Here is a 14,705-nt window from a genome sequence, read left to right as displayed (position 1 = left end):
AAGTGGCTTGGAGGTGGTGCTCGCTTTAGCAGGCCTATGCGGGCTCTGTGCAGAGCCGCTGGCAATGATCAGAAGCAGCCGGCCTGCAGGAGCCCATAGTCCTGGAGGCACGGTGAGCGTGCTCTGTCAGTGTTTCTGAAGGATGTCATACAGTTCCAGGGAGTCTCTCACGAGGTGTTAGAATTCTAAAGCAGCAGTTTCCCCAGAACTCGGAGCAAAGTTAGCTCACATGGCCCTAAGCATCGCAGGCGGGAAGGAGGAAGCCGGAGCAGCTGCACCTCCAGGTCTCCAGTTTCCTGCCTGACGGGAGCCAGGTCAACTAATGGACTGACCACATGACGGCAGGACAGGCCTCTTCCCACTCCCATCGCATCCTCACCCAGATCACGCCATGCATTCCCCCCTCGCCCACTCCTACCCCTGGCATGGTGACCTGCGACCCCGTGCCCATCCCTGCGGAAGCCACGCGCAGTGAGAGGGCGATCCGCTTGTCTGATCCAAACAAGCTCTTCCTCCGGCTCGTTCTGTGAGCACCGTCTCCCAGCCACAGGGGGTGCGGGTGGAGTGGGAGACGGCGCCCGCTCTGGGTTACCGTGGGCACTGTGTGCTGGCATCCCGTGGAGCCTCTAGGCTGCTGCCTGGCACGCAGGCCCTTCACGGGAACAGCTGCAGATTTGGGATGGGTCCCTTTGGCTGTCCCCACAGCTCAGAAGGCAACATGCAGGTCAGCACTCTTCGAGGGAGACCCATTTCTTACTCTTCTTATCCATTTTAAATTGTGACTTGATTGGCATGCGCTATTTTGTCTCTGAAAGGATGTGAGCGACTCCCCCTGAATCCGTCCACGGTTCTGTTTGCGGGTCTCACTGACACTGATGTTCGTGCCTGATTTCTCTATCATTGGTGCTTAATGGGAATGTTTGTAAAACTCGTAGCATGGATTCATAGCTGGCTTATTCTTAATGGCAGTCAGCTGCTAGTTTGGTAACGGTGACATAAATTTGCCCAGATTTCAGGCACGCATGTCATACATGGGAAGATTGGCCCACCAGCTGTCGTTTCTGCAGCTCTGCATTCATCTACCGTTTGCCATCTCATGTCACGTTCTCAGTGTGGCAGGAGCTAAATCTCATTCTCTGTCCTTACTTTCTTTTCCGCATCTTTTTATGCTGACTCCACGCTGTCCAAACAGTATCCATGTTGTTTATTTTTCCCTGTGTGAACCGACCTACGCCAGTAGACATGAAGTAGCATGTTGGCCTCAATAGAAATAAAAAGTCAGAGCAGCGTTGGTGCCTTGAGTAATGAGACTCTGGTTGGGTAGGGAGAGCGCTTAGATTCCGAAACAATTAGAAAACAAGCAGACGCTACAAGTCATCCCAGGCAGATGACGAAAGAAAGGAAGGCGCTGAAGGACGAGTGGGAGTGCACAGGCGAGAGTGTTTTACGCCCACCTGAGTGCACATTGTACCTCACCTCACAGCGGCCCTGTGAGGTAGGAAGGGCTTCATTCTTCACGTTCCACTTCAGATGGAAAGCTCTTATTTCTCCACTCTTCCCTCCCTCTCACTGTTGTTAAAGTAAGAGAAGTGTGTCTGAGGACTGGAGGCGTGGGGCAGCCCCGTGATTTGAGTTAATGGAGAAGAAAAGGGAAGGCAGACCTCAAGCCCAGGTGCACTGGTGACAAGTGCGGCATCTATGGAGCATGGAGATGAAGGCTCTTTCACACTTTTTTTTTTTTTTAAATATATTTTATTGATTTTTTTTTTTTTTTTTTACAGAGAGGAAAAGAGAGGGATGTAGAGTTAGGAACATCAATGAGAGAGAATCATCGATCAGCTGCCTCTTGCACACCCCCTACTGGGGATGTGCCCTCAACCAAGGTACATGCCCTTGATCGGAATCGAACCCGGGACCCTTCAGTCCACAGGCCGACACTCTATCCACTGAGCCAAACCGGTTTTGGCTTTTTTAAAAAATATATTTCGTTATTGATTTCAGAGAGGAAGGGAGAGGGAGAGAGAGATAGAAACATCAATGATGAGAGAGAATCATTGATTGGCTGCTTCCTATTGGGGATCAGGCGTACAACCCAGGCATGTGCCCCCAGCGGGAATTGAACCTGGGACCCTTCAGTCCGCAGGCTGATGCTCTATCCATTGAGCCACACTGGCTAGGGCTCTTTCACACTCTTATTAAACTACAACCCACAGTAAGAAATACATTGAGCCCAGCCAGTGTGGCTTATTAGTAGAGCATCGACCCATGAACCAGGAGGTCACAGTTCGATTCCAGTCAAGGGCAGATGCCAAGGATGAGGGCTCGATTCCCAGAAGGGGAGTGCAGGAGACAGCCAGTGATTCTCTCTCATCATTGATGTTTCTCTCTCCCTCTCTGAAATCAATAAAAAATATTCTTAAAAAAGAAAAGTACATTTGACCTTTCAGTCTACAAAACAAGTTCCATGAACCAATACTGAACTTAAATATATGCAATGCACTGTTGAGTTTATTACTTATTCTTTTGCAATTTTTTAAATGCTAGTAATGACATAGCAAGGGTTTGTGACCAAACGTCAGAAAAACATAGGGCAAGAAGGTTCCTATTGTCCCTAATAGGAACAGATGATGCTGAGAAGATAATAAGGGGCCAGCCTGGAAGGGAGGGGTCTGAAGTGTCAGGACTGGCCCTGTGGAGGGGGCGGGGCAAATGTCCATGGACCACCAGGTACTCGGAGCATTTTGGGAGGTCGTTTTCTACCTACCACTTAAGCAGACTTCGGTAATGTGTAGAAGAAAGGAGGGTTATAGTTGTTAAACGTGTGGGTAATATAAGCCTTTGAAGAATTCCTTTAGCTCTTACATTTGCATTAGAAAGGTATTACATTTTTTGAGTAACGTTAATGCCTTTCTGTCTTTAAAGGAAAATGATGCTCCTGCAGTACGAAGAAGGCCTCCGGGTGGTCATACACACCTCCAACCTCATCCGGGAGGACTGGCACCAGAAGACGCAAGGGTGCGTCGCTTCTGTTTGCTTTGCGGCAGTGGCTGTGTGTGCGGAAGCAGGGCAAAGGCCAGGACGTTTGCTTTATTCTTTTGTTTTTCTGTTTTTAATTGTAAAAATCCCACACACGTAGCATAGGAAAAATACACACATGCAGTGAAAAAGATAGTATTCCTTTAGTATCTCCCTCCCCCAATTTCTCTCTCTTGAGGCAATCAATGTTAACAGTGTAGCATAATCATCCATGTCTGCCTGTTATACACAGACACACAGATAAATATCTACACACAGTAGGTTTTTTCGTTTTTTATGAAAAGAGATCATACACACACTACAGCCAGGTCCATCCAAGTATTTTGAGGCCAGAAAGAGGGTGCTAAGTGCCAGGTCTAAGCCCATTATTTTCCCACTAAGACCCACTGGATAGCCTTCTGGTCTCCACTCCCCGCTGCTCCCACTTGGACTCAGGCTGGCCACTTCCCAGGAGGCACCAGGAAAACCTGGGGTTAGTAGAGTGCTAAAAACTCCCCTCCCGCCAATCCCTGGAGTTTCCCAGGAAGCACATCTGCACGGGTGTGATTTTAAAGCCTTTCCTGTGTTCACGGGGTTGTGAATCTCAGGGAATCCGGCGTGAGGTGGTTCTGGCTTAGTTTATATCACCGACTCTTTGTCCTTGTGCACGGATGCTGGGTCTAGCTTTTTATCTTTGGGTTTAGTTTTAGGGATTTGTGCAAATCAGATTTTAACCATTGTTCTCCCTCTGGGCAAGCCCTTCGTTGTGACTAGCTGTAACTCACCTTTCTTTCATTTAAGCCATGTTGTCCGTCTTTGCCTTCTGGTAAAGGAGGTTAAGTTAAGAGCTGGTTAACAGCCTTCTGTGTTAGAAGAAACTCAGGCATTCATCTAGCAGTGTTTCGGGGTTCAAAAATTCACTGTCATCCTCCTCCACAGACCTTGCCACAGTTCATTGCCCAGCCTGTGCTAGAACCCCTACAGTGGGAAGTATTAGCTGACTGAGTCCATGTCCCCCGGGGGTCAAGCTGGAATACAGAGCCTGCAGCCTCCACCCACGGAGCCTGCTTCGGCCTGTGTGGGTGTAGATAATGAGGCACCTCTCTTCCTGCAGATGGCCTGTCTTTTCCCTGAGCCCAGCACCTCCTGTTCCCACTCCACACTCCGCTCCCCCACCACACCTGGTGGCTTTGAGCCCCGTGCCCACTTCCTGATGGTTTTCCTTTAAACTTGTTCTGGTTTGAGTCCCACTTAAAATGCAGTGTAATCCGATGGGCTCAGGGTCCAGGCTGTCGCCCCTCCCTCTCTGGGGGCCTCAGCACAGACCCTCTTGGCCCACTGAGTTTCGGGTTCACTATGCCTTGCTACCTCAGGAGCATCTAAGCTGCAGAGCTGGGCTTGGGGGCTTATGACTTATATGTAGCCCCATCAAAAACAGAACAAAAAATGAGGCTCACAGAGCTTTTTGTGGGGAAACGGTAGCCAACGTAATGAACTGAGTCTGTTAAGTCGGCCTTCGGTCTTCTGTGACCCAGAGGCTCTGACCCGGCCCCCTGCTCCTTCTGGGGCCAGGAGCTCGAGTTCAGAAGCAGCCAGGCTTCCTTAGGCTTCTCAGGGGGTGGCTGTTGTGCAGGCAGGGATTAAAGGACAGGATTGGGCTGTTCATTTTTATTCCTTCATTTAAAAAAAATATTTTTAAGTTAAAAAAAAATCATTGGCTGGATAGTAGCTTTACATGGTTTACAACTCAAAAAGGACAAAGGTGTGACACTCCCTGCAGCTTCCCTCTCAACCCCAGATTGGGCACTGCTCTCGGGCTCGTCCAGCTTCTCCTCCCCGAGGTTCTGCAGCCTCATGCAGTGCGTTGTCATCTTTTAAGAAAGACATTTAAAGGCGATTGATTACCTTGTGTCCCCTTCCTCACTGCCCTGCTGACCCTGCTCTGTGTACAGGTGTCCCTGCCATCCCTTCCAGCCGCCCCTTGGTCCACCGTTTAACTTTTAAACTTATTTGTCCCATGACCATTTTCTCATCTTATTTTGGGAAGTGTGAAAATGCCTCACACCTCGGAATCCGGTTTAGAAAGTCATCGTACAGCATGGCTCTCACCCAACATCCCCCCTGTTTTCCTTTGGGGGAAAAGGATTGATGAAATGAAAGACGTCGTTAATGTTTCATTTACTGTAGTATTTGGTTTGTGTTAATCTAATATCATTAAATGTGCTATATAGTCATTCCAGGCACAAGGAATGTATATGTTATAAAAATACCCCCCAACTGCTCTAGCTTATATATCATGATGTGTTTGTTTATTGATAGTAGATTTGTTCGTTCATTTTTCTCAGTATAACTTTTATCCACTTGACTAAAGAGCCACGTTGATAAAGTCATGGGCACACTCTTGCTGGGGTTACTACAGGTGGTATGGGTTTGCTATCAGAATTGAGATTAAAACTATTGACTGTTGTCATCATGCCTCAGAAAGCCGTATGTAAGGCATGGGAAGAAGGAGGAGAAGAAGGTGTGGTGACTGGATGAGAGGGAGCATGGAGGGGATTGGATTGGGAGAGGTGGGCAGAGGCTAGATCTTACTGAGTCTAAACGCACAGTGAGGTCTTCAAAAATAATTCTGAATGTGATGGAAACTGTCCGAGCGGCACGATCAGATTTATGTTTAAGGATCTCTGCTCACCAGGTGGAGACGCAGTGAGAATTCCCCTCCTCAGGTGAGTGCAGAGTCAATGGGAGAAGCCCTGTGACCAGTGGCTTCCCGGCTGTTGATAGGCCTTTCTCTCCCGTTCCAGGATGTGGGTGAGCCCCTTGTACCCACGATTGACCCACGGGTCTGGAGAGTCGACAACACATTTCAAAGCCGATCTCATCAGCTACCTGATGGCTTATAACGCGCCTCCTCTCAAGGAGTGGGTGGACATCCTCCAGGCCCACGACCTCTCCGAAACCAAGTACGTGCCCTCTTCTCGGTCTGATGCTCACAGCAGGTGACACCTGAGAGCCACACAGGGTCTGGAACGCAGGATCTTGGAAGGAGGCTGAGTGCGTTCGGCCGCCCTTCGTGACATGATGAAAGCAGGAGGTTGTCGCTGTGCGTCTCCTGGTTCTGTATCCCTAAAGCAGTGGTCCTCAACCTTTCTAATGCCGCGATCCTTTAATACAGTTCCTCATGTTGTGGTCTTAGGCTCTACAACCGCTAGCAGGGTCTCCACCCACAGGTTGAGAACCGCTAGCAGGGTCGCCTAAGACCATCAGAAATCTCATATATATTTACATTACGGTTCATTAACAGTAGCAAAATTACAGTTATGAAGTAGCAACGGAAATAATTTTATGGTTGGGGGGTCACCACAATATGAGGAACTGTATTAAAGGGTCACGGCATTAGAAAGGTTAAGAACCACTGCCCTAAAGTGAGGCAGGGATGTTCCTGCTCACCTTCCGCCTCCTGCTGGGGCACTCTGCACATGAGCCGGCTCTTGGCCTGGCCCCCTCCCCCTGCAGGTGCTGTAGTGGGTGTGCTTGACAGTGAGGTTAAGTATCAGCTACGCCTCTGAGGAAGTATCCCAAGAAAACAGGTTGGCCTCACAACATTTCATTGGTATTTTGTGACTGGAGGTTCACAAATCACATCGATACTTTCTGTAATTTACATTTTATATCTCTAGCGTTTACCTCATTGGATCAACCCCAGGACGCTTTCAAGGAAATCAGAAAGATAACTGGGGGCACTTTAGGCTTCGGAAGGTAACAGAATTTTTACTATTTTAACTTTTTTTAAAAATTGAATGTGTATTATCTCCCTTTTTATTTATAGTTGTATGTTCTGATGGCAGCATTAGAATATATCTAGCACAATTCTGAGCAAATAGTAGCCACATGATAATTTGATTGCCTAATCGTTTTCAGTAATTTTTTAAAGTTTTGTTTTGCCTATTCTATAGATATTGATTGTTCTAAATGGACTTTTAGTTATATGTTTTGTAATAGAGATAATCAGATTCTATTTGTAGCATTTGATCAGCATATCAAGGACTTTTAGCATACAAATTTAATAAAATAGAATGTAGTGTTGAGTAGAAGCTATAACCATTAGCTATATTTTGTTTACCAAACCAGAGCCCTTGAGAATTGTTACTACAAAAATCACATTTGCTGCTGGTATGAAAATAAACATAGAAAGGTCTTTCACAAAATAAAACAACTAGCAAGTTGAAGATTAATGTCTTCTTCATTGCCTTTTAGAAAACAGTTTACTGACCTCAATAATATAATGTCCCTAAAATGTTTTTGTTCAAAGCCTTACCTCTTTTTCCATAAATTATTTATGTTATGTAAGAATTCCCCTTGGTTAATGAAAATTTTAACTTTCTTTTCTTTTTTTTTCTTTTTTCTTTTTTTATTTTTAACTGAGACCGCAGCTGAAAGCAGGCAACATCTTTATTTATTTATTTGTTTAGTTAGTTTGTTAGTTAATTATTTATAGTATGTTTTTATTGGTTTCATAGAGGAAGGGAGAATGAGAGAGAGATAAAACAGTGATGAGAGAAAAATCATCAATCAGCTGCTTCCTGCTCGCCTCCTACTGAGGATTGAGCCCGCCACCCGGGCAGGTGCCCTGACTGGGTCCTGACCTAGAGGGGGTAGAGCGCTCTGGCTGAGTGCACCCTGTGGCAGGTAGATGCCCACACCTGGGTCTGGTCCTAACTGTGGCTTCCACTGTCACCCTTCCACAGATCCTGAGAGAGCACGCCTCATCCATACCTAAGGCCGAGGCGTGGCCCGTCATCGGCCAGTTCTCAAGCATCGGCTCCATGGGGGCTGACGAGTCCAAATGGCTGTGTGCAGAATTCAAAGAGACCTTGGTGACCCTGGGGAGGGAAAGCAGGGTTCCCGGGAAAAGCACAGCTCCCCTTCACCTGGTGAGTGCTCCTCCTCCAGCGTCCCTCCTCTGCATTCTCTCGTCCAGGAGAGGAGTCAGTCGACAGTCAGTCTTCCTCAGAGGGTTTGATTCAGTGGGTGGGATGGATACGGTGATATTAGTAATCGAAATCAAGTTCAGCCAAAGCTCCGCGTCAGCCATCATTGAGCAATGGTTGTCCCTTCCAGGTTGTCAAGCCCAGGAAAAGATGTTGGAAAGGCATGGCCTGCAGACTTACAAGCATTATTAGGTACTTAGACACCTTTGAGTTAGTAGTTAATTTTGCGTTCAATTCAGTGTTACTGTGGCATGTCAGAGGAAAAACTCAAATGGAAGTGTGCTTTCTAATCATCAAACTAGAGGCCTGGTGCACAATTTGTGCACTGGGGGGAAGTGGGGTCCCTCAGCCCAGGCTGTGCTCTCTCACAGTCTGGAAGCCATCAGTCGAACATCCTTAGCGCTGCTATGGAGGTGGGAGAGGCTCCTGCTACTGCAGCTGCACTTGCTAGCCATGAGCCCGGCTTCTGGTTGAGTGGCTCTCCCTCTGTGGGAGTGCACTGACCACCAGGGAGCAACTCCTGCCTTGAGCGTCAGCCCCCTGGTGGTCAGTGCACATCATAGCGACCGGTCATTCCACCGTTTGGTCGATTTGCATATTAGCTTTTTATTATATAGGATTAATTACCAGAAGTTCTGGTTTTTTTACTGTAAGATGGGAACTTTTGAAATTTTAGAGCATGTTTCCTAAGCCTCTCAGTATTTTTAATTAATATTTCATTTTCTTAAAAACTAATCAGCATTCCTTTTGACCAATAATTTCTTCAACATGGTACCTTCCAAGTGTCACTGGGAATTTTTCATATTTCTTTTTAGATCTATCCTTCTGTGGAAAATGTGCGGACCAGCTTAGAAGGGTATCCAGGTAATTGTTGGGAAGCCTGCCACAATGTTATTTTTTGTGTATATTTCACAAATGCCCTGGTAAACTAAAAGACTTTTCTCATTCCCCCTTGGGATGAGGAAAGTATGGGTTAGAAGTTTGGAGGTGATCTTTCTCTTAACTGGGTAAGAATCATGAAGACGGGGACATTGAGCACTGGTCATGTTCCCAAGATGGTGCAGGTGGGCAGGTCCCAGATGTTATTTAGCCCTCACAGTCCCCTCTGAATGGCTGCTCATCTCGTTTCTGCCAATAGGGCCGCTCTAGCCTCTGCCACCAACAGATTGGCTGTCCAGGCAAGTCATCCAGATGAAACCAGCTGCCCCTCCTGCTCCGTGCCCTTTCAGAACAGCCCCAGCATGCCTCGCTCTAATCTTTTTCTCCAGTTCTAGTTCTCATCCTAGTCTGCCCCACCTGCCCTGGTCCTAGGCTAAAACAGAGGCGCTCCACACCTCATCTTGCAGAAGGAGGCTAAGAATGAGGACAGCAGGTTGGGCCAGGATTCTTTCTAACCCTTCAAGTCTGTGGGGTTGCAGATATTAAATGACCATCCCCTACCCCCTTTCCTTTGCAGACAGTGAACACTTGCACTAATACGCATCTCTCAGAAAGGAAGCCCACTGAGAGGACATAGATGGTGCAAGTGCAGGCATTTCCTGTCCAGGAAGTGTTTTCTAAGATGAAAAATGGAAGCAGTGTTGTTTTTCCCCTTTTCACTTTCTCACTGTTGTTTACTATAGGTTTTGTTTACTATGCTTCTTAATGAAGAATCCTCAAATTCTATTGCATCTGTTTTATTATTTATTTTTCTTGTTTCAAAAGCCGGGGGCTCTCTTCCCTACAGCATCCAGACAGCGGAAAAGCAGAACTGGCTCCATGCCTACTTCCAGTAAGTAACTGGCTCGAATGCTGCTGTTGCAGCTTTAGGAACAAGATGTTATTTAAAGAGCCTTACATAATAGGGCTCAGCTACATATGTTAAGTGATAGAAATCATCTTAAACAAGGTTTTGAACTTTATTTTTTGGAATAGATTTTTAATACCAAAGAGTAAAATTTATCTCTGTGGCATTTCTATTTATATATGGACACATAAAGCAAACGATAAATAAAAGAACATGCTGGGTAGTTGAGAATTCACATGAGTACCTCTCAGCTCATGTTTCCAGTATGTAACATACAGTCGTTCTCTCCACACAGTCTTACCCTGCGTCCTGCAAGCTTGCTGAGGGTGGGACCCTCCCCGAGCATGCACAGCGGTGTTTGGCTCTTTAGGAGAGTCAGTCCGAGGTTGAATGGACGAGTGAAATGACTGCCCTCTGTCCTCGCTGCAGTGGTCGCACATCTGCGTGCTCCAGGCTGGTCCCAGTTCCAGGCCACTGTTTTGCGGGACAGCCAGAAAGGAAGGCAGTTTGCATCCCAGTAGCTTTCAGTCTAACCCGGGATGCCATCAGGAGCCTTTCTTTAATGCTTTCTCGGGAGGTGGTTCCTTCCAGAGGATGTTTCTTCAATGGAGCACCTCCCAGTGCATTGCATCATCGGATGATGGGCCCAGTCCTGATCGGTCTCTGCAGACAGTCTGTTCTCGAGACCCGACTTCTGATAAGCAAGGGTTGTCACCTCATGAGACAGGCCATTTTCCCCCACGGCCCCTGAGTCCTACAATGTTGGAAACTTAGAAACCAAATGCAAGATATGCAAATATCAGCATTTGACTCAGGTATTTCTGATTTATCCCCCTGCTTTTCAACTTTCCATTGTGATAGTCATACTCTTTTGTATTTTTCCCATTTTGTATTTTGTTTTATCAGCAAACTTTTACTGAGCCTCTGCTCAGTAATGCATGTGAGCTTTTAGAAACAGTCCAGATAGGAGACAGAATGTGAGGACATGCTGCTGAAAGCACAATAGTTTTTGCATGCATGTGGGTATTCATGGCATAGACGCCAAGAGATACTTTTTTGAGTGGAGGTACATTATTTGTCTGCATACCTACATTCTAAAATGAACATGCATTACTCTGTCTGAACAGAGTTTAAGAAAATATCACAGGTCATATCGAAGAGAACTGTGTGCTCTGGTTTTCAGATGCTAGGATTCTGCTTTTCGTGCAGTTTGCTAATATTAGGAGGACGACCGATTTGTATTTTCTTATCGGTGATTGTGTCTTTCCTGTCACTAGCAAATGGTCAGCTGAGACGTCTGGCCGCAGCAACGCCATGCCACATATCAAGACGTACATGAGACCCTCTCCAGACTTCAGTCAGATCGCGTGGTTCCTTGTCACAAGGTAAATAGTCCTTACATTCCTAATGGTAGGGGTTTTGTAACTCTTGCTCTGAATACTGAATGGTTTCCAAAAGGTGATTTTCTGAATTGCCATTAGTTTTTGCTGTGTGTGTGTCTGTGTGTGTGTGTGCACGCACACGCACGCATGTGTGTGCCTTCCATGAGCCTTATTTAAAGGAGGCCCATAACTAATCCCTTCGTAGAGAACGCAGTCATGAGCTGATCTACCCAGCATCCCAGCATTATCAAAGGACCTTCCTGAGGGTGCTGGACACACAGATGAAACAGTAAGATTTACACAGTGGGTCTGAGATGCTCACAATCTCAGGGATGTCGGGAAACAGACACAGAGGTGATGACACCAGGAAGGATCTGTTCTGTGGTTGAGGTGGGCAAGTGGGTGTTTGGAAATATACATCAAAGCCTACTCATCCTTGAAATGCCTCAGACTTTGCTTTTCTAACCCCTGAAATTACCAGGTTAGATATTGATCACCTGGACTTCTGAAACTGTCACCTCTGCTGTCCCGTCACATGGTTGTCCTCTTCCCAGGCCACCTGTCCAGTTGACCATGACCATTCGTCTTTCACTAACGTGGATTTTCCTCATTGTCCTGTGTTCAGCAGCCTCCCCCACTTCCTATGGACTGAAGCCCAGAGTCCTGTCCTCAGCCTGTCATTCAGACTTTGGCCACACCATTCTCACCGTTCTGTCCTGTACTCCCAACATGTGCTTCCAGAAACAGTCAGGCTGTCCTCCTTGCCCCTGAATACGTCTTGCCAGCAGCCTGTAAAATTTCCTCTTCTGATCCCTCTGTTGTCTCTCCCTGCCTGTCCAGCAGCTGCCCATGGAGAAAGAATTGTGCTCAGGGCTGGTCTCATCTCTTCCTGGAGCTTTGCCGGCCTCTCCTGGTCTCCTGACCCTTCGAGTGCCTGTACACTGCTGACTGTCAGCTCCAAACATTCTTCTAAGCACATTGCATTCTCACTCTCGCTGTCCTCACAACAGTTTTACAGTGTAGCTGTCAAAACCCCCGTACAGATAGGGGAACAGGAGCTCAGAGGTTAAACCAGGGCCTACGAGCCCGGGCACACCCTCCAGCACTGTGCCCTAGGGTAGTGAGTGCCTGGGTCCAGTGGGCGGGCGACTATTCATCAAATAGATAGTCAGGGAAGGCCTGACTGACTGACCTGAAAGAAGGGAGGGGCCATGTGGATGGGTAGATGGGGGATCAATGTTTCTAACTCTGTATCCCTCGTCATTCCTCTCTGTTAAAAAATCCATAAAATATATTTTAAAAATATATTTAAAAATAAATAAAGTGTAGTCTGTATTAAATATTAGTTAACAGTTTGACTGTAGTAACTGCTAGTTACCACATTATTATTAAGCTCATATCCATTGGCCCTCTTGAGATTCAAGCAAACAGCTTATAACTTGACTTAGGGTGGTGAACACACAGTACAGTATACAGGTGATAGATTACAGAATTGTGCAACTGAAACCTCTATAAGATAATTAACCAATGTCACCCCAATAAATTCAATTAAAAACTAACAAAAAAGCAGCTTATAAAACCTGTATCTGTTTTGTTTACATGACATATCAGTGTATAATATGTGACCTAAAGACTTGTCCATAGATATAGTCTTTTCTAAACTTAATATGGTTTCTTTAAAAATTGCTCAAAATTATTCTAATCAATTAGAACTTATTAGATGTCATGTTGGCTGGCAGTTTTCTCTTTTGTCTGGGTCCTTTTATGGAAAGCTATTTATAGTTTTTGATCCTACCATGAAATCATGCTGTGTTTGATGGCAGCCTGTTGTTATGGAAATTGCTGGGACATGATGACAAATACAGTGTTTAAGTTTTATCACCGGACTAAGCAGGCAAGAGGATGAGCTAGAAGAGGCGACCTTGGATGACCAGCAGTGCCTGGGAGTAATTGGCAAAGCCAGTGAGAACGAGTGTGAAAGCTGCGAATTGTGGGTGGGCAGAGAGCAATCCTGATACAGTTGCCTAGCAACTTACAGGCATTCCGGGATAGTTGGGATGAGCCAAGATATTGGTGCTGCCACTTTGGGGGAAAGGGAGATAAGTGCTTGACTCTGGAGCCACCGTGGCTTTTGGAGGAAATATAAGAGATGTTCTGCTGTCAGCATAGCTGTGCAATTCTCTAATGTCTCTTCCTCTGACTCAGGAATAAATCGCCTTTTTTTTTCTCCTTTGCCTGAGTTTTTTAGTCCAAAATCAAATTGGATCACACACAAAAAACAATATTGGTAAATGTCATTGGGTAGATTGGTTTTTGTGCCATGTTCCTTGGCACCCCACGAGTTCCGGACACCCCTTTCAGAGTCCCACCACAATCGTGGATGGAGGGAGGAGAGTGCAGGTAAATCCTGGTTCACCTAGAGACCCTTACTGACCTTTGTCGCTTTAAATGCTTCCTTTGAATAACGGACTCTCAGGGTTTGGTTTGGTTTGGTTTGGTTTGGTTCGGTTTTGTTAAACTCAAAGGACCATTATAAAAGATAATCTCTCAGGGCTCACTCTAACAAACATCTCATAGTCTTTTTATTGAAAACTTTTCCAAATTTTGTCTTTCCACCATAGGAGATGACCAAAATAATGGAACATATCAGTAGAAATTGAAATAGCAGTTTTTAGTGATCACATCGGTTACTATCAATATTAAAAACATGGTGGAATTCTTTGGTAGTGTGTTCTAAGAACCAATTTTTTTACCTAAAATTTGCCAAGCCACTTTTGATCCTGCTTGACAATATTTTTGTCATTTTGGGTTCGGGATGCTGATGTGATAGCTTCTAAAGCCACGTGATTCTACTTATGGGGTCACGTACAGATGGATCCTTTTGATGATGGGACTGACGGTGCGGCTGGGTTGAAAACTGAACTCAGTGTGGACTGGAAAGCGTTTGCTAGTGATCATAACATGCCTGTGACTAAAGAAGGAAGTCAGGCCCTGACTGGTTTGGCTCAAGGGCATATACCTTGGTTGTGGGCACATCCCCAGTAGGGGGTGTGCAGGAGGCAGCTGATCGATGTTTCTAACTCTCTATTCCTCTCTGTAGGAAATCAAAGTATATTTTAAAAAAAAAAAAAAAAAAAAGGAACGAAGCAAGGAAGTCAGTTTGCAAATAATTTTCAGAATGTGCTTGGTGATTTGTCACAGTCACTTGCAGAAGCCCACACCCAAGGATCTGATCTTCCATCATGCTCTGCGCTAATCTGTCTGGGAAAACGCGTGTCATAATCAATGTCATTTTTCTTTTCCTGCTGACATTTCTTTGTTAACACACTGTAATCCCCAAAACACAGCTGACATGTTGTATCCCCTTTGGTAGTTAATTTTACATGATTTTTGTATATCTGCAGAATTGGTTTAATTTTCACCACACTATTAAATTCCTCTCACTTTATCACTCATATTAAAAATTGGGAGATGTGGCCTGGCGGATGTGGTTTAGTGGTTAGAGAGTTGGCCTGCAGACTGAAGGGTTTG

The 14,705-nt window shown here is 45.8% G+C and overlaps 1 protein-coding gene across 3 annotated transcripts in view; it reads left to right on the top strand.

The window, feature by feature from the left end:
* The window catches only part of TDP1 (tyrosyl-DNA phosphodiesterase 1), a 49,501-nt gene that overhangs the window by 15,487 nt on the left and 19,309 nt on the right, over window positions 1–14,705 (top strand). For all 3 annotated transcript variants that reach the window (XM_084884098.1, XM_084884097.1, XM_084884096.1), the window contains exons 7-13: window positions 2,923–3,015; window positions 5,820–5,978; window positions 6,696–6,774; window positions 7,764–7,949; window positions 8,822–8,870; window positions 9,711–9,777; window positions 11,070–11,177. In XM_084884098.1, coding sequence (XP_084740224.1) covers window positions 2,923–3,015; window positions 5,820–5,978; window positions 6,696–6,774; window positions 7,764–7,949; window positions 8,822–8,870; window positions 9,711–9,777; window positions 11,070–11,177 — 741 coding nt within the window. The remainder of the gene's footprint in view (window positions 1–2,922; window positions 3,016–5,819; window positions 5,979–6,695; window positions 6,775–7,763; window positions 7,950–8,821; window positions 8,871–9,710; window positions 9,778–11,069; window positions 11,178–14,705) is intronic.

Source organism: Pipistrellus hanaki (assembly GCF_964339955.1).
Source record: "Pipistrellus hanaki genome assembly, chromosome: 1".
In the NCBI taxonomy this organism is placed as follows: Eukaryota; Metazoa; Chordata; class Mammalia; order Chiroptera; family Vespertilionidae; genus Pipistrellus; species Pipistrellus hanaki.
This window is presented reverse-complemented; position numbering and strand designations above follow the sequence as displayed.